This window comes from Perca fluviatilis, chromosome 13, assembly GCF_010015445.1.
Source record: "Perca fluviatilis chromosome 13, GENO_Pfluv_1.0, whole genome shotgun sequence".
NCBI classification, from domain to species: domain Eukaryota; kingdom Metazoa; phylum Chordata; class Actinopteri; order Perciformes; family Percidae; genus Perca; species Perca fluviatilis.
The window spans coordinates 23,194,605-23,214,286 of record NC_053124.1 but is presented as its reverse complement, the minus strand read 5'-3'; the positions used below and the strand labels follow the sequence as shown (position 1 = coordinate 23,214,286).

Sequence of the window (19,682 nt, the reverse complement as noted above, 5' to 3'; positions counted from 1 at the left end):
TAACCCAGTGGGGTGGGGGTGGGGGGGCTCTGTGTTCTAAAAACACAACTTGTGCTTAATGAAGTTACCACTAGCTAATAACTAACTCATACGTACACGAGGTACAGGGTGGTAAACGTTTTTCATAATTTTAAGACTTGGCTACTTCTTACTTCCTGAAAGTAACTCCTCCTTTGACAAGAAATATAAGCAGTTTTATAATAGTGAGTCAGTGTTAATCTTTAGACTTTATAAATGGACAATAGATACAAAGTTAATTAATAACGCAGGAAGTTTGGTTGGGATAACCAATGAACATTTGTTCTCAGGGAACTAAAATGTCCTTTTCTGCAATTCAGAGACTCATGGACACAGAATTAATGACAGAGTGGGACATCTTTCTTTCACTTCGTTTTAACATCTGGAAGTGCCAGGCAACATTAATGATGAGAGCTCACATCTCTCTAAAAACTGACAATGTCAAATTGTATATGCACAGAAAATCACTTACGATATAGGTCAGATTATAGGATTACAAGGGATATTGTAAACCAGTGAGCACGGATTTATAAAGAGAATGTCAAATTTAAAGTGCTCATATTATGCTTTTTGCCTTTCCTTAATTGTGTATATATATATATATATATATATATATATATATATATATATTTATTTTTTTGTGCACATTATAGATTTACAAAGTGAAAAAGCCCAAAGTCCACCCAAAGGGACTTACCATCTCGCAGAGAGAACACTGTTCATAAACTGCTCCAAACAGCTCTATTGTAGTCCAGACTTTACTTCCGTGACGAACGTGCATCACTTTGTAACACACGTTATAATGCTCGCCTATAGCTGCTAGCGTGGCACGCCCTTATACTCTGCTTCTGACTGGCTAGTAGTCTTTACCTAGGTACTGCACATGTGCGACTCCCAACAAATATGGAACAGAAGTGAGATGCCTCACTCTGTAGCTAAAAGAGAGCTCAACACACAGGGTGAAAAGAAGAGCTGCAGCAATGTGCAGTACAAAAAAAATAGTGTTTTTTGAAAATCAAACCACATAAACCTATCCTGGTACAACCTCTAAATACAATTATGAACCTGAAAATGAGCATAATATGAGCACTTTAATACAAGAGCCCAAATATCAACTCATGAGCTAATTTATTATACTAAATGTGATCAAGAAAACAATGCGTATAAAAAATAAAGCTAACATAATCATCCATAACCAACGCTATCTCTCAGGTCCTTATTGAGTCCAGTATGGGCTAAGGGTTGACCCATTACTGTACTGTGTTAAAAATGCATTGCGTTTGTTGGCACAAAAGAAAATACATATGTATGACAATTACATGACGGCAGACTAATGCACTTCATGTGTCAAGGCAAACAGACAGTGATATACAGTAAACATACGGTATGTACAGAATCACAAGTTGTTGTGATTTATACCCACACAGTTTAAAAATATGTAAAGGCCCATGTCCTCTACCTGATGGGAAATGATCCTCCTAAGGTGGCACATTTTAGAGAAAAAAAAAGGACATTTCAAGTAGAAAAAACAGCACCATGCACCAAACACAGAATTTCAAACATGATAGAACCCTCAAGGTGTATTTCCATTGCCAATGTGCGCATGTGAAATGGATGAGGTTAATCCAAAGGCCCCGTGGGTAAGCGTTTTAAGAGTTTCCAAGCATGGTCATCCCACAGTCAGTTCCCGATTCTGCGCAAACGTCCAGTCGAGCCAGTCTATTCTGCTCCAAGGCGATGGCCTCGGCTGAGTGTTTGCATTTTTCCGATCCACACTGACAGGTGAAATACTTGCTCTTAATGTCCCAAAAGCGATCTCCATAGTCGAATCTGTTGAAACAGACAAATTAAAATAATAAAAGCTTACATGTGCAAAAATCTCTCCCCAAAACAAGGCAATCCAATGGAAATGATCGTACTATAATAGAGGTTTGCGAAATATAAATGTCAGAAAGACTGGAAAAATTACAGAAATAAGCTCTGAGCAGGTGATCATAAACATCTCAACTTCTCACCCCAGCTCTTGTCCACTGTGGATGTCTCTGGAGCTGAAGAAGGCAATGCGGGGAAATCTCAGGTCCTGGTGCAGCATGAACACACGTACTGGGATGAGGTTTGGGTCGCACAGGTGGTTGATGAAGCGGCTGATGTTGCCATAGTACCGGGCATCAATACAATACACCTCCCCATCCTTTACAAAAAACACAAAAAAAACACACAAAAAAACATGCATTGTGTTAGAAATATATACATTGTGCATGATAAACAGATCCTGATATCTGATATTCCAAGTTAAAGACCACATGTAAAAACACTGAGATTTATTGTAATACGTTAGTTTTAGAATGAATAAGCACTCTGATGTGTTTTGTCTGTACGAGTTTTATTGTCTACTTTGTAAAATAAATTCACATATATTATTATGATCTTAATGTTTGGCTTGTTCTGCCTTTTGTTTCATTGATATGGTGGGATTCTGGCAGCGGGGCGACGATTTCTTCCACCTGAATGAAGCAGTCCCGCATGCCTGGATTTGTTTACATCTGTAAACCCCGCCTCTGTCCGGGAGGGGAGGTGGTCTCGCATTGCTCTATCGTGAGAACTGGAAGTTTACACCCCTGTCCGCTCACTGAGATCCTCCTCAACAGGCCTACTGCATGTCCCTAGTGTGAACCTCAACACCTGTATGAGAGGACTATCATTTTTAAATAAAATGTATTATTATTAGGGGTGTGACGAGACACTCGCTCACGAGACAAGACGAGACACGAGATTGGGGTCACGAGAGCGAGACGCGATTTTAACACTAATTTAAAGAAAACTTCAGTTAAGAAATATGACTGGGAAAAATAGTCTTTACTCAGAGAACCAAGGTTACAAGCTAGGGGTGTGACGAGACGCTTACTCCACGAGACGAAACACATCACGAGATTGGGTTCATGAGAACGAGACGAGATTTCTCGTCGCGGTGAAAAGTTGTCTCGTGAGGCGAAGTGATGTCAGCGTGATGGAGCGTGGAATTACTATTGAAAATCCCCCTGCCACTTTTAAATCATTTGTGTGGCAACATTTTGGTTTTCCTGCGGAAATAATAAACGGCGAAAGAGTGACAGACAAGACGAACACAATATGTAAACATTGTAAGAAAAAAATGCCGTATACCGCGGCTAACACGAGCACTATGCAAAAACACTTACAGCACCACCACAGCTCTCTACTAACTACTGCAGTTAGTAGTACGGCATTTCTTTCTTACAATGTTTACATATTGTGTTCGTCTTGTCTGTCACTCTTTCACTCTTTTCACCTCGACGAGAAATCTCGTCACGCGAGATCTCGCGAGATCTCGTAAAACGAGATCTCGTCACACCCTTAATTATTATTATTATTATTAATTGTTTTGGAGTTGAATTATATTATTATTATTATATATAAACCCACTAAAAACATATGTACAACATATGTATAACATCAGCAAAATACAGAGACGGACAACCAATGACATACAACTGTTTTATGTTTTATGTAGCACAGTATTTCACAACAGAATGGTGTCTGATTCGGCAGATTTCAAATAAAATTTGACTTTGACTAAATTTGTTAAAATTATAAGTGCAGTACATTGAGAAATGTCAACAAAGGATGGGGAATTCTTCAACACTGCACTTGCCATAGAAAATGTTACTTGTTTTTTGTATGAGTTTCCGTATGAGTAAAGGTCTGGCTAATTAGTTCCTTTAATAGTCATGTATTATTGGTTATACAGGAAATATGCCAAATGCTCTCTCTCGTGTTTTCCGTCAGTCATCTCATTTTTATACAGCAGAAAATAAAAAAGAAAACACTTTTATTTCTCACCTTGTTGTCCAGGTCAAACAGGTAGGAGTCGTCTTCTCGAACATCTGCCTCTGCGTCAGAGATGAGCTCCCCAACATATCTGTGTGAATGTAAGGAAAGAAGCTTAATGTCTAATCTCTGACCTTTCATATACAGTAACAAGAAACATGTTGTTTGACTAGTGGACAGTCCTCTCACTCGCAGATGAAGCTTCCCTGGGGAATGTCCTGCAGAGCTCGAACTCCCCAGCCCATCTTCTCTGTCCTGTAGAGCTGAAGACGAACTCTGAAGGAAAAAAAAAGGAAATTATGAGGGTTCAATGCCCCGGCATATACAGCTTTTGCCTTCCAGTCAATAACTATAATAATTAGGTTAAAAAAAAATTCTTACTTGATGCCTGCCTGTACCACCCTGTTTTTGCATGTTCGGTAACAGGAACACGCCATGTTGCATTCAAATATAAGTGGAGGTTCAATTTTGTTGAATTCCTGGAGCAGGCGCTGGTCCTAGAAAATATTATAAAACAAGATAAGGTTAGTTTCAGTCCTTTAGTTTCTCCTGTAACTCATTAATCCCAGTCATTGACCTCATGGATCTTACTGACTTTCAAACCAAACCTCATTAGAATTCCTGCTAAAAATTGCAGATTATACAGATTTCTATTGACCTCACGGTGCTAGTCAGTCAAGGCTTTTGATTAAATCGTACAGGTTTTCTGAGCAGATTACTTTAATGATGTGGCCGTAAAACAACATTTCTATTTACCTTGTCGTACCAGCAGCGGATACTCAGCTGTCCACAGAGGCAGTTACTAGATGAGCAGTCATCAGTGCAGCTACAGTGCTGAAGTAAAGATAATTAAAAAGGCATGAGATGCATTTTTCATTGCAGCTGAAATAATTGGGTAAGAAAGATTACAGTTCAAACGAGAGCCTGATTAATATTTTACCTGTAAGTGTGTAATATTGCGGTCTATGTTCATTGCTGAAGTTTCACAGTTTTCTGAAACATATTTGTAGTCTGAAGGACAGCCCTCATCGTCCACTGCGTTCACACAGGGAATCGGTACGTTCTCATAGCCCTGAGCAACATCACTGGAACAATAAACAAGGAGTTAAATCATGAAGAAAAACAGGAAACAACAAGAGGAAAAAACAGACTCCATGAAAATAGCACAAAACCTACCTGCAGATGATTCTCTCAGTCCGAAGCATACGATTGGTTATTCCCCTTCTCAGCTTCCTGTTGATCTGGAGTGCCACCCACACCGGCGTGTCGGCCCGTGCAAGGCTCAGAGGCGTATCTCCTTCCCTGTTCATGATGTCAATGTCTGCACCTCTGGAGAGGAACAACCTGCAGAAGAAAGAGAACAATTTATTTCTTGGTATATGGTAGTGGGAACATGGACAACTGTTAGGGCTTCGAACTAAAGCAAAGAATACATGTAACTCATACATTAAATTAGGCTACAGCTTGTGATTGACATTGACTCACGTAACACAGTCCAAGTAGCCCTCTCTGGCGGCGATGTGGAGCGGCGTGTCTCCGTGCATGTTAACCGAAGCAAGGGGACAGCCAGAGTTCAACACCAGCTCTGCTATATCCACATTCCCTGCATACGCCGCCCAGTGGAGACACACGTTCAGCTCCTGAAAGGAGGGTAGAGACTGTTTAAAGTAATAACCTGAAACATTTTCATGCAACTACATCCATTTTGCCCTTTTGTCTGTGTCACTACTTATTACAGGACAATAAAGCTGAGAGGGCCAGCAGAGAGAAGATAAAAAACAATGGATTGCTCCAGAATCACAGAGGACATTTCACATTTTTACCCACCGAAAAATTCAAATTCAAATGAATCAGTCTGATTATCAGGCAAAAAAAAAAAACACGCACACTGTGCTTTGCTTTGGTAAGCAAATATAAACAGGCATACTCAGAGGAGCTGCTATGCATTTAGCAAAACAATGTCATGTAACACAACCTACAAACCTCAGTGTTAGCGAGTAGAAACTTACCTTGTCATTAATGGTGACATCAGCTCCTCTGTTCAGCAGCACTTTTATCACCTCTACGTGTTTGTGCTCTGCGGACCAGATGATCGGCGTCCAACCACCGCTGTCCTGAAACGACAGGAAGATTCAGAATTACTCTACACTGGCCTTTTAAATCGGTCACCTCCAGTAAGACAGATATGATGTACAAACTGACAGTAATTATAAACAAAGGGTTATCCGATGTCCCTAAAATACTGACATTTTGGCTTTTCCTTTACCTGTGCGTTCACATCAACCTGACCCGTTTCCAGAAGCATGTTGACAATTTCCAGGTTTCCCAGCTTGGCTGCGTGGTGGAGGCCAGTATATCCATCATCCTCCTGAAGACATAAACAAATATCAACCAAACCCCTGAAAGTTCACAATTATGTTTTAATTTTAGGTGCTAACAGACACTCACACTATGATAGACACAGGCGCCGTTCTGGACCAGGTAGTGAGCCACCTCAATGTGATTGTTGATGATTGCTTCCAACAGAGGGGTCCTTCTGTCCTTGTCCAGGGCATCCACTTGGGCACCGGCCTGTCAATATACAATCAAATATAACCCCTAATCTCAGGCACAAGACCAAATAAATGCAAAGAATAATGAGCGCTCTGTTTTAGGTTTCATTTTGGTAAGGTAAGGTAAGGTAAGGTAAAGGTACTTTATTGTCACATACACATAGCGAAATTTATTCTCTGCATTTAACCCATCCCTCAAGGGAGCAGTTGCTTCAAATAATGTCAGCAGTGACCCTGAATGCAGGTGTTATAGATCATTTTAAAAATGAACCTGCAATAACAGCTTTTCTTTTTCACTTTACAGCACATGTACTAGTTACATAAAAGAAACCAACAAGACAGAAGCTAAAATTTGTCACCTGTACAAGTATGTAGCAGACTTCTAGCAGACCTCTCTGGGCTGCAGCATGTAGAGCAGAGCGCCTGTTCTGAGAGTCAGGCTGGTATGTTGGATCTATGCCCTCCACTTTGACACACACACACACACACACACACACACACACACACACACACACACACACACACACACACACACACACACACAACACACAACACACAACACACAACACACAAAGCTTTTTTATATTTAAACCATCTACAACACTCTGTCATAAATGAAAAGTGCAAGCTCACTCACTCAGCATGAGCAGGACTCTCTGCACTTCTCCTTGCTTGGCAGCAGGGTAAAGCTGACGGGGGTGGAACCTCAGTTTCTTCTTCCTGGCAAATCAAAAACAACAATCACCAATTTGGTCTCAACTTGTCTGATGTCCTCTTGTCCACTGAAAGCTTTGTAATTTCCCTTGGAAGAGCTAAAGCTAGCAAAACAGGAAATCATTTCACTGCAACTTGTAATTTTGTTGTGGCTGCAGAGTGTTCTAACAGCAGAGAATGAAAATACTGATTTTATTCGTAAATTGTCTGCTGCTAAAGATCAGATATGTTCAAATAGAACAAGTTTCTGAACTGCTGGCACAAAAACTTCCAAAGAGTAAAATGTAAACAAACTCTTTACCTTAAGGGACATTAAGGATACTCTTCTTTGAAAACTCATTTTTTAAACTGAGCGTTTAAACTCAACATTACATAAAAGATCCAAAAGAACATGATTTAGAAAATACTCTTACATCTCTCAATTACTGTATCTATTCCACTGTTCAATCCTTCAACCTACTGTGACGAAAAATAGTCAAATCTAAATTCCAACCTCTCAGTGTCCTGTGTGAGAATGGCCTTCTGCAGCGCCGCCCTGCTGGGCCCAGGTGGAAGTGCAACAGGGCTGATGGGTTTCCCATTTGGCATACAGAGAGAGGGCCCCACGCTGTCCACCCCCTCCTCTGCTGGGGGGATGGTGGCGCCAGTCGCTGCAGAGGCTACAGGCTGCGGGGGCTGCTGCTCCACTGCCGGTGTCACTAAGCCATGACTACGCATACGTGCACTGGAAGGAGGTAGTGAAGGGGAGCACAGGTAAAAAAAAAAATGAACTTTTCTATAGTTAATAGAAGAAAAAAAAAAGGGAGCCAATAACATCTCTCACACGTCATCCAATCTTACCTGACAGGTCTCTCAGGCATCTTCCCGTCCTTCATCCCTCCTGTCGAGGCTGTGAGTGAGGGTGCCGTAAGAGCAGACGGCGGCAGAGATGGGGTGGTGGTGGAGGAGGCCGACATGGTAACGACGGTGGTCACGGAGGCTGTGGCTGAGCTGAAGGATGGGATGGTAACCTCCTGGGCCTCGGAGGCATCTTCACCACAGTGGGGACAGAAAAGCATACCGCCGCCATTTGATCGGCTGCGCCCAGCGCCCAGCACCGTCACACAACCTCGATGGAAACGGTGAGCGATGCGCTGGTCTGGGCAGCACTCAAGAAATGTGCCCTGAAAGAGGAGAAAGTGGTAGGATATGGAGGAGGAGAAATAAGAAAAGAAGGTAGGATATAGAGAGGGAGAAAGAAGAAAATAGGGTAGGATATGGATGAGGAGATCAAGAAGAAGTATGATATCAAGAAGAAGATAGCATTAACATTAATTTAAGCCAAAATTAAGTTATAGCTTGTAAAGCCCTACAGCATTAACAGCATTGGTAAAAAAACTATTGTGCAGCGATTGCACAATTTCACAACTGAGCCACATTAAATCCAGTATATTAGGCGCTTTAAACACTTTACCGCTATGCAGAAGTATCCACACCCAGGACAGCAGTGGTGTTTGACCATGTGTGAGCGATGGACTTCACAAAGCACCATGAGGGGCACCCGACTTGACGGCCGCATGGTCTCCCCCTTTATAGTCCGATTGGAACAGGCCCTCAGCTGACAAACAGCAGGAGACAAGATTACACAGTTACACAGATGTGGCTTCAAGGAAAGTTATCCGTGCACTTAATCAAATACCAGACCAGCAGAGACACTGTCCTGCTATCCAAGTCTACAAAGACAAACCTCTCCATTGATGCTCTCAGTGGCCATACATGGTCTGCTGATGCGGTGGCTGGTGCTGTCGACTCGAGGAGCCTCCATTCTGCAGCTGCAGAGAGGAAGCTCCTCTAGCCGCTCTGTGTCTCCTGCATCACTTCCTTCTGTAGAGGGGAGTTTAAACATTAATTGTTTATGATGTTCATTTATAGTCTTAAGGCAATTGTCCATTTAACATTAAAGTATGGTCACCAACCCTGAATATGTAGTGTTTATAATACAGCTGAAATGCCCTGGCAGTAGTCAATACTAAGGAAGAAAATAAATGTAATTGTCCCAAAACTTCGCTCTGTGACTGTTTTGTTAATACTACCCTGATTGTAGAGAAAAAGATTTTCAACCAATTCAGATTACAGAGACATATGTGTATCATAAACCTACCGTGGTGAGGAGAAAGTGTCAGACTGTCAGCAGCAGCGATGTCCAGAGCACCCAAGGGAACCTCTGTGTACTCAGTGGACCTTTCTTCTGAGAATAGACCAAATTAAAAAGTATAAGCACTGGCCAGGAGGGATGATGATTTAATGAGGTGCACATGCTTAAGATACAATAGCAATAAAAAAACAATACACTGGGAGACTTTTTTTTTTTACACAAAAAATAGAATTTACAGAAAAACTACTGGCCCCATTTTCATTAACCTTGGTGGAACGGTGTACCATCGGAAAAGGAGTAAGAGTAACTGTACAATCATGTGTAAACATGGAAAAAGTCCTATTAGCAAGGTTATAACGGGCCGTGTCTGCCATTGCACGAAATTCCATCTTATTTGTGACGCCTCACAAAGGCGATAACAGCAAATAATCTAATGTTACAAGCCAAAAAACTTAGTTTTTCTGTCTACACGTCAACACTGAAAAAATAAGTTTCTGGATATCTTCACCCTGGAAGGAGTTTTCCAGAAGATCTGCTTTCAGTGACCTAGAACGCAGTTTGCTTGTGGACAAAAGGACGCATAGAAAAAGCTATGTTTAAAAAAAAAATACCTGTGTATGTTTGGACTAGGCCTCAGGTGGGTTATAGTAAACGGGGTGAACACTTGCACAATTTATTTTACATTGTACTTAATTTAAATTATTTTGTATAGATATTTTCCCACTATGCCATTAAAAAGATGTTTCTGTTTAAAACTATTCTAACTACATCTAAAATGATCCAGTGTTGTAGAAAACCCACTAGGTAATTAATGTCACTCACCTCCCACTATCTCCACCACATCAGCTGTGTTTCTCTCTTTGTCCGGGTCTGTTTGCTGCCACAAAGACTTCTCGCTCTCATTTCTACTCTGGACGGCTCTCTTTGTTTCAGACTCTGAACCCTGCAAGGGAGAAATTCTGTCTGAATATAAAAGTGTGACATCTGTGAAGGGTAGAAAAAAAGGTAACTGACGATTTTATAACACAAAACAAAGAAGGTATGTGAAGTTGCAGTGTTGAGGTGTCCTGTGGAGTTGTTCCTACCACTGTTTTCCCACTATTCTAAAAGGTGGTGACGGTAAAAAAAAAACACAATTTTAAATAAATAGATTACTTTTTATTGGCTTTGCAATAGTTTTATGAGGAAGCAAAATGCACGTACGTTGTTTGTAAGGGGTAAAACTGAATGTAAACATAACTGTTTGTCCACAGGGCACCTTTAAACGTGAATTATTGACTTGCAGTCTTCCTATTTCCCATTTTACAGTGCACATTGTGTTGCATCTACCTCGGTATTCTAGTGGGATAGCATGTGTGTCAGCACAATCTTCACCCTCCAAGTATGTAAACATGACCCAATTACAACTTTTCGACTAGCTAAATGGCTAGAAGACAAAGTAAGAGATTAGTGTAGCTAGAACTAGATAAGAGGGTATTAAATTAATAAAATAGAATGACTCACATGATCTGACATATTCACTGACCCCTCTATGTCTTTAGTGTGCTGCCTTGCTTCTGCCCCACCATCCTCAAACTATAATAGAAACGCAATGAAAACAGGTTTGACAATAGAAAAAAAGATTACCATTCAGTTTGTTCTTTTATAAAAATCATGAAGCACACATGCTATAGCATTATGTGATCACTTCACTCACACCTTTTCTGAATTTCGCGTGGACCGACTGGAAATCTGAATTTTCTCAGCTACTTCCTCCTCTGACCTCCCCTCATTGCTGTTGCTCTTCTCTGGTGCAGTCTTGGTAACAGACTCCATCTTTTTGTGAAATAATGTTTCTTCCTGAGTTTTAGCAGAAATAAAAACATTAACATCAACCTAATTACATGTTATTAGATTAGTAAATGTAAATCATGTACCTGCAAAGATGTAATCTTACCACAGTTTGAACATTTTCTGGAACGTTCTCTGACTTCTCAAGTGTGCCATCAGATAAAATACCCAGTTTTCTCCTTTTTGCAACTATTGGAAACATGACAACCACGACAGAGTGAGTCTTAACTTATATAAGACACTAATTAATTTGTATTCATAGCAATTTAATTATTTTACACAGGCAAACATTAGTTAGTGTGAGTAAATTACAGCCACTAACCAGTTTCAGAGTCAGAGGATCCTGGAGGTGCAATAGGTGCTTCAACATGGCTCATCTGTAAAACAAAAATAGTAAGTGATTCAAATGGTAAAGAAAAGGTTGCAACAAAAAACTGAGCCACTGCTTCACGGTGTAAGTTTTGTCAGTGGCTGAAATATTTCTTCACACTGAAACATCACAACACACTTCCAAGAGTGTTACTCAGGTCAAGAACAAAAAAGGGCCAATGCAGAACAAATGCTGGTACACAATCAAGACAGAGGGGTACACATCTCATTTTACTCATGCCAAATGGAAATGCTAACTACTTGCTATATAGGCTCACCTGCCCTAGTGGAGGCCTGTTCATGGTCTTGCGGGCCCGGTGGATCTTGGGTGGGCCAGGGGAGACAGAAGGAGATGAGGAAGCTGTGGCAGAGGATGCAGAGGATGAAGAGGAGGAAGAGGACGAAGAGGAGGAAGAGGAGGAGCCAGGTGCCAGGACGGATTTACTACTGCCAGGTCCAGATACACTCATCTTTGCTCGGCCAGGGGACAACGTTGAAGACGTAGAAGTAGAGGAGGACAGTGATAAAAGGGACTTTGCTGCATGTCCTGTAAGAGGGAGGTAAATGCATGAATACTTTGAACTTCTTGAAAAATTATTTTAAAGCTTTTCCAATAATGAGTAGCACATTCAATTTGACACATGCAAAGCTGTTATTCTAACAGCAATAAGAAATATAAAAAAGTATATATCAACATGTTTATCTTCCTCAGCTAAGCAAACTCTTGCAGGAAAATAATTTACTCTCAATGTATGCTTTGGGATCAAATCACCTCAATGTCAAATGTGGTTAATCAAACAGAGAGTCACCGCTTTAATAACATCAATTAAAGCTGTACGGATCCAAAGTCTTACCTGCTGCAGGTTTGTTTGGAGAGGATGCAGGTGACCATTTCTCTCCCTCCTCTCCAGCTCTGGAAGCGTCCTTCCCAGGCTGCAGAGATAACATTGATGGCATGCCACCCATGGGCTCTGTCTTCTTGGCAACAGCAGCAGTGGTGAATGCTGCATTATCTGGAAAAGTAGTAACAACAAAATCACACAATGATTATGTTTATTTGTGTACCTAAAAGGCACAGATGTCAAACATTAGACATCTCCCTATAGACATACCTTTCTTTACTTGACTTGGTCCAGCTAATGACTCTGCAGGTGTTTCTGAGTCATTTCCTTCAGGAGGCTCCTGACAAAGAAACAACAATTAGCAAGAAATATCATGTTAAAAATAGTAATCTTTGTCCTTATAAAAAGCAACTGATATTCAGGATTACAGACTACTGGATCAATTTATTTATTATTCACCACAGTACACATTATTGCTGATCTGCTGGTAAGTTCAAGAAGCCGCACCAATGTGAAACCATTGAGCTATACTTGGTATTATGAGGTACACAACTGGAAATGTTCAATTACCAAATATCTAAATTAAGTACATAGGCTGTAACATGTATATAACCCAGGTTTGGCAGTGTCTTTGTGTTATACCAGGTAAGAGAGAGACACAGTTAGACTGTTTTCTTTGTCATTGGCTTGTTAATAAGGAATGCAACATTTTATAAAATATGTAACAGGGTTACAATGGATAACTTTTGTGTAATAAATACTAACTCTTTTTTTTTTCAACCAAACCAAGGCTGTCCAGTCCGCGGTAGTAATTAGCAAGTCGATTTAAAGTATATTTCGCACACTATTTTAGACCTAGAACATGTTGCTAGTGAAACACATTCCCCAGGAAACAAAGTTAATACTAACTCAGTGGTTCAGGCTTTAGTTTAGGTGTAATTAGCGGTAAATGTCACATATTTGAAGTCTGTTATTCCAGTGTAAATCAGCATGACTGACAATATAACTTTACTTATACGTTACCATTCTCTCTCTGACTATGACTATGACTCTGACACACACACACACACACACACACACACACACACACACACACACACACACCTACCTTTTGGGTCATTATAACTAATACAAATCTGTTTAGTGCGTCTACTTGACTACTACTACTAATTTCCGCAGTCTCCTTTCCAAAATAAACTTTTCAACAATAGTCCGTAAAATGAAAAAGGAACTGAGTTGGATTTCACACATTGACTGCTTCAAACCCACAACCATAATTTAACATCTCCACATAGACAATCATTTCTCTTTTTTATTGCAATATTTGCACATTAACACTGTACATTTTATATTTTATATATTATTACTGTATATTTGTTTTTATTATAGATGTTAAAAGTCTTGATAATATATGTTGTTTTTAATTTGTTGTTTGTATACCTGGAGTGGTAATAAAAATAATTTCCCCTTGGGATTATTAAAGTATTTCTGATTCTGATTCTGAAACCCTCCCTTCTTTTCGCTGGGATTAACTCATTAACGTTACAATGTAACTTTACAAAAGGACACTTTGTCTCAATATTAGCTTTAAAAACTGGGTAAACTGAGCATACAACATACAAAATACAATACAGAAACAGCAAAACATGACAAGCAACGGAATACGACGGGCATACAATGGTTTAAAGCTCAAGGAGTCAAGAAAAATGGCAAAACAGTAACAACATTAGAGCAATTTAACGTTGGTTAACAAAAAACTGTTACATGCTAACGTAGCTAGCAGTGTAGCACAGCTTGCAACAAAGAGCTCCTATAATCGACAAGTGAAGACATTTTGCATTAAAGCAGAGTGCAGCTTTACTAGCATGTTTTTGCTATGTAGGCCAATGCGTTTACAAGTGGTTAAACAAACTTCAATTCCGTTAGCATGTAATTTTGTGTTGCAGAGGGTTTGCTACCTTCGTCGTTGTCTCAGATGCCGACATGTTTCGCGACGCGCATCAACGACGTATAGTAAACGTACCGCGTCACCGTGCAGAGCCCCGCCCTCCGTGTGCCAATTTAGTTTCCTAGGATGGCGAAGGCATGACCCGCCCTGCTCTCCCTCTGATTGACTGATATTCGTTGCATTTGTTGATTAGGTTTAGGCAAGAGGATTGGGATTGGTCAAGGTTATGATAAGAATGTTAGCGTAAGCCAATCAGAGGCAAATCAGGGGAAAAAGATACTCGCCCCCCCCCCCCTTGTGTCCACTGATTTGAAAACAACTGATCAGAAGTCAGCGTGCGTACTGTTATTCTACCTCTAACCGCGAGGAGAAGCTTCCCACGAAAACCGATTCACAGTCAGTTTGTATTTGTTGTCACGAGATGTGATTCCTCCAAAAATGAGCTAAAGTAAACAGAAATCTAGCTAGATAGCTAGTATGGGGATGAGGAAATACACTCGGTTAGCTAGGTAACTAACAGTAACTGAATCAACGGTTGTCCTGTTAAAACTAACTGACATTTTTATTTCAAGACATTCAACCAAATAAAAAGGGAAGGTAAGTAACGGCAAAGTTTCACGATAACTGGAGAGCTTTTTTTTTTTTTTTCTGTGGTGGGTCTCAAGCAGATGCCAGCAAGCTAACCAAAAGCTAACGTTAGCTAACGTTCAGGCCAGAAGGAAAAGGATTACAACAATTGTGTTAGGATCGAGTTAAACCTCTTACGGCTATTGACTAACGTTAAATTGACTAATTTTATAGTAGACTCCACTAGCTACTCATAAACAACATTAAATGTTTGTATTCATAGATGGCTTTCCTTACACCTAACGTTACATGTTAGCTAACTTTTCAAGTCAAAGCTGGCGATTATCAATAAAATGTCGCTGGTGATGTGTGTGTGACTAGCGTTATGGAAACCCATTTCCGCCAGTGTGATGGAAAAAGAGATCCTGTCATTATATTTAGTTAGTATCTTAAAATAATGAGAAACTTTCTCAAAATAATGACTTGGCATCCATTATTTTGAGATACTAAATAATTTTTTTGAAGTTTCTCATAAAGTTTTTCAGGATTTGTTGTCGTCACTTTGGCGAAAATTGCCTTCTATAGAGACTAGCTAGATGCCAAATTTGATCTCAGATGCCTATTTGGTTTAGATTCGGTATCTATTTTTTTATCCTTGATTTAAAGAGTAGCTAGCCCACCTCACTGAGTTATTTGTGATGAAACTACCTCTGTTTACATGTGTGCATGTATGTACATATGTGTATTCTTATGTATGTGTATATGTATAGGTATACACTTTTTATATACAAACTTATATATGTACATAGTCAAATGTTAATGTTTGCCTTGTTAAGCCTTGTACTTGTTTTTAGCCATATGCCTATTCCTGTGTATGTACTGCTAGAGCAACAAAATCCCAGAGTCATATTCCTTAAATATGTTTACACTTGCTTGGCCATTAAAACCGATTTTGATTCTAATTTCTCTTCAGACATGATGGAAATGCTGTGTTTCCGGTTACCGGGCCACGGGGACACGACCCTGAAGCACCTGAATTCACTGAGGTCTCGCCAGCACTTCTGTGACATCACCATTGTTGCAAGCGACAATAAGACGTTTAGGGGACATAAGGTGGTGCTGGCTGCCTGCTCGCCCTTCTTAAGGGACCAGTTCCTCCTCAACCCGTCCCCCAAGCTTCAGGTAGATAAATGTCAACACACAATGTCACACTACCAACTCTGTGTCTCTCTAATTTCATGTGTCTCTTCAATGTTATTTTGCTGAGTAAAAACAGTGCTTCTTGATGTTATTTGTTTCACATCCTTACCCAGGTGTCGATGTTGTACAGCTCCACAGTGGTGTGTGATCTGCTTCAGTCTTGTTACACTGGCGTCCTGCAGTTTAACCCAGAAGAGATTGTCAACTACCTGACCGCTGCCAGTTACCTACAGATGGAGCATATTGTGGAGCGCTGCCGAGGAGCACTGAAGAAGTATGTGCAGCTAAAAAACCCCAGTCCACCGAAGGTCAGTAATCTAAAACAATAAATTTAAATGCTTATATTCATTCTAGTTGAGTTGATACATATGTTGTGCAGTGATGGAAAAATAGGTACCCCTCTTTGATTGTCTGGAATCTTTTAGGATTAAATTGGTCATAATTTATAGCTTCTGGGGTAAAAAAAACAACATTTTTCTTTTCATTTTTCCTGTTTCATGTAAATCAATCTTCATTGTAAGCCATTTATTATTCAAATTTTATCACAACCATAGGAACTTCCTTATCTCAGTAATTGTATGTTGCAATAGGAGTAATTTCAGTTCTACATTTTGTACATACAGTAATACATTTTCAGCACTTTCATTACTTGTAGTAATGCAATTTCCATACATTTTTAGCAATCTCATAATCTGTTTCCTTCCTCTAGATGACTTCAGACGAGAGCCAGACTCAACCGTTGATTGTCAGTGGAAGCATTCACTCTGTTGCATCTCCTCCCACTAGCCGACCCTCACCTGTGCACCCACACAGTCCTGTAGTACGCTCGGTGGAGGAGAACGGTGGTGACATGTCTGCTGAGGGCAGCAGCCAACACCACGGTGGCAGTCCCACGCTGGATGAGCCATGTATTAAGGTTTGTGTGTGAAAGAAAAACCAGAGACCAGGGTATCTTTTTAATCTACATTGATTTACAAATCTACAGTGTTCATGTCATAATAAAAACACTACTAATAATTTCAACTTCATTTATGTAGCACTTCTCTAAACAGTTACAAATTGCTTCAAATTAAAACAAAAAGCAAAAAGGCTAAACTGATTAGATTACAAGAATAATTTAAAGAATAACATAATAAAACATTTAGAAGCATCCAATAAAAGTGAGTTTTCAGAAGTTACTGAAAAGAATGTCCCTTTAACCAGCTTTTGGTTGGTCACTGATGTGAATTGAAACACTGGTGTTTTGTCTGTCCTGTTGAGACGTATTCAAAGCAACAAAGATAAGCCTTTTCTGATCCTGAATAAAGTCTGGCCACACACAACGGAGGAAGACCTACGTTTTCCTTTGTCCCTTCAGGACTTTTATACAGAAATGGCAGATGGTCAGTGAAGTGGTACAGGGTAACAGGATGAATAGATGAAGAAGATAACCGAGAGCATAGGATCAACACAGAGAGATGTTTTTAGGGAGAATGAAAATTCTTCACAAATGTCAATTACCTGTGTCTGTCTTTTAAAGCACAATTCACCAGTACAAACATAATAGTACCAATAAAAATCATTAAATTGCTATTTTAGTCCTGTGAGGAATGGCTGCTTTTCTATGTTTTTATATCACTGTAAATTTAATATCTTTGGGTATTGGATTGTAGGTTGGACAGAGTGAGCAATTTTGGAAATTTAGATTTTTCACATCAACACCACACACACTTTATTCCGTCTTCTTTTCTGTTACAGGTTAATGCATCAGATGAGGAGGAAGAAGCCAGACAGGAGGACTATGATGTGTTCAGGGTGTACATCTCAGATGAGCAAATGAACAGAGAAAGGGAGGAGAGAGGAGCTCCCGCTGATGGACCTCAAGATGCGGGTTACCCAGAGACAGAAAGTGTCGTTATTGGAGGAGAAGACGGCGAATATGACTTGAATCCAACAGAAGATGATCTCAATATGGGGGGACTTTCAGTAGAGGGGCTACGCGCTCTCGGGCGCAGGCTACCTGACCCCAAAATTGGCCGGGGCCGAGGGAGAGCCAGGGGCGGGGTTTTAAGAGGAGAAGGTGGGTGTCATCGCAGGAGAAAAGACCTCCAGGCATGGCTCACCACCAGGATTTGTGGTACCTAGCATCTGGGGGGATGGGAGGGGGTTTCAGCTTGGACTACAGCCAAGAAGGACTTAAGGCAGGAAATTACATCCCAGTTGAACTCCCCCAGTTAGACTTCAGCATGGGCGACACGCAGGGAGAAAAGGCCTCACCAATGGCTGCCAACAGTTTGACCCAGTACGCCCTGGAGGAGTCTAGTTGTGGTCCTGGAGAAGGGAGTTCAGGGCTGAGTTCAGCTGTGGCAACAAACGAGGGAGGGGATGAGTCTGTTGCAGTGGTAGGATCCACTTCAAGTGTAGCTGGGCCTGTAACCTGCGAGCACTGTGGCATGACGTTCCCCTCAGCACACTCCCTGGCCATCCACTCCCGCTCCACTCACCTGCTGTACGCCTGTCCCTGCTGTGGCAAACACTTCCACCACTCCGCCAACCTCACCCGACACATGACCGTGCACCGAGGCGCCGGAAAAACCCACCAATGCCCCCTGTGCTATAAGACTTTCACTCAAAAGTCCACACTGATCGACCACATGAACCTCCACAGTGGTGAGCGACCGCACCACTGCGCATACTGCCACGCCCGCTTTGCACACAAGCCTGCCTTACGACGCCACCTGAAGGAACAACATGGAAAAACCACGGGGCAGAACTCTCTACATGAGCAGGAGGAGAGGGAGCGAGCCGGTGGAAGAATAAGAGAGGAAGAGCAAGAATGCCTGGTTACTGCGCAATTGTCATAGACCAAAGCATTAAAGACCGTTAAGTGTCTTGTGTAAACATCTAAAGCTCCTCAGGTTCGGCAGCTTACTGCAGTGATAGTTCACCAAGTGACGAGTCCAGAGGGGAGGTCAGTATGTGTGGGGGCTCACAATCCCCATGTAGATATGAGGCCTTTTAAAATGTCAGACTGTGACAACAAAAGCCCTTTTCAAATGAAAATGGTTTCAGATGTGCATAAAAATATACTGAGTGAAGGATGTGGGTAAAATGACTGGGACTGAATGGTCCTCCACCCTCTTACACTGAGACAAGGCCTTTTTGACACCAGACATTTTGACTTGGCACAGGTATTACTTATAACATTAACGATGACTCTGTTGTATTCAAGAGTCCCAGTAATGCCCAATTTATGGTTCTGTCTGACAAGCACCTCCCCAGAAATGTAACTACACGTTGCGGCAACGTAGACCGCAACAACTGTGATCGTTCCGCTTGGTAGCGGCGTGAACAACATGAAATCGAGGAGAGGGTTAACTTTTCATCCTGTAGCTTTTTGACCGTGCTCAGAAAGCACAGGAGAGAGACTCTTTCCGCAATCTTTCATTTTGTTATTTACACCTGTGCTTTTCATACTGTGACATGTCAAAGTGTCCCCAGTGACAAAGTCCCATTGATTATCGTGTCTCTTAGAATAAAACTGTAATGTTAAACTTGAATATATGTAATACATGTTCAGTACGATGACATGCCACAGTTCAAAGAAAAGATTATGTAAATCAGTGAAAATAAAATAATTTGAAAGTCTCCTCAGTTACATACAAACATTAGTCTGTATAATA

At 40.8% G+C, this 19,682-nt stretch overlaps 2 protein-coding genes across 4 annotated transcripts; one reads left to right on the top strand and one right to left on the bottom strand.

The window, feature by feature from the left end:
* Positions 1 to 1,094: 1,094 nt before the first annotated feature.
* ehmt2 (euchromatic histone-lysine N-methyltransferase 2) lies at positions 1,095 to 14,332 on the bottom strand. Of its 3 annotated transcripts, none has more exons than XM_039819868.1 (28): positions 14,264 to 14,332; positions 12,576 to 12,645; positions 12,318 to 12,476; positions 11,742 to 12,010; positions 11,417 to 11,471; positions 11,201 to 11,283; positions 10,963 to 11,103; positions 10,768 to 10,839; positions 10,087 to 10,207; positions 9,271 to 9,357; positions 8,857 to 8,993; positions 8,584 to 8,727; positions 7,971 to 8,293; positions 7,624 to 7,854; positions 7,054 to 7,136; positions 6,776 to 6,882; positions 6,313 to 6,435; positions 6,131 to 6,232; positions 5,874 to 5,978; positions 5,350 to 5,522; positions 5,041 to 5,208; positions 4,805 to 4,949; positions 4,621 to 4,698; positions 4,246 to 4,361; positions 4,054 to 4,140; positions 3,877 to 3,955; positions 2,034 to 2,209; positions 1,095 to 1,848 (listed from the first exon to the last, which is right to left on the bottom strand). In XM_039819868.1, exons 1-28 carry the CDS (start codon positions 14,288 to 14,290, stop codon positions 1,668 to 1,670), a joined length of 3,642 nt encoding a protein of 1,213 aa, XP_039675802.1. In that variant the 5' UTR covers positions 14,291 to 14,332; the 3' UTR covers positions 1,095 to 1,667. The 3 variants fall into 3 exon arrangements, with proteins under 3 accessions (XP_039675802.1, XP_039675803.1, XP_039675804.1); XM_039819869.1 differs by having other exon boundaries at positions 5,350 to 5,504; XM_039819870.1 differs by lacking the exon at positions 10,768 to 10,839.
* Positions 14,333 to 14,541: 209 nt separating this feature from the next.
* On the top strand, positions 14,542 to 19,649 carry LOC120571152 (zinc finger and BTB domain-containing protein 12-like). The gene is given in 6 exon segments (XM_039819877.1): positions 14,542 to 14,850; positions 15,794 to 16,002; positions 16,134 to 16,328; positions 16,730 to 16,936; positions 17,758 to 18,049; positions 18,052 to 19,649. Coding segments are annotated over 5 exon segments (1,713 nt in total). The 5' UTR covers positions 14,542 to 14,850; positions 15,794 to 15,795; the 3' UTR covers positions 18,864 to 19,649.
* The last annotated feature ends 33 nt before the right edge of the window (positions 19,650 to 19,682 follow it).

Bases quoted from the DNA above. Each gene is read 5' to 3' on its own strand.
- ehmt2 (XM_039819868.1), bottom strand. From the start codon at position 14,290: ATGTCGGCATCTGAGACAACGACGAAG. The intron at 11,472-11,741 runs GTGAGCCTATAT...TTTGTTTTACAG, and splicing joins ACAGGCCTCCACTAGGGCAG to ATGAGCCATGTTGAAGCACC. The intron at 5,979-6,130 runs GTAAAGGAAAAG...CTGTCGTTTCAG, and splicing joins AGGTTGATGTGAACGCACAG to GACAGCGGTGGTTGGACGCC.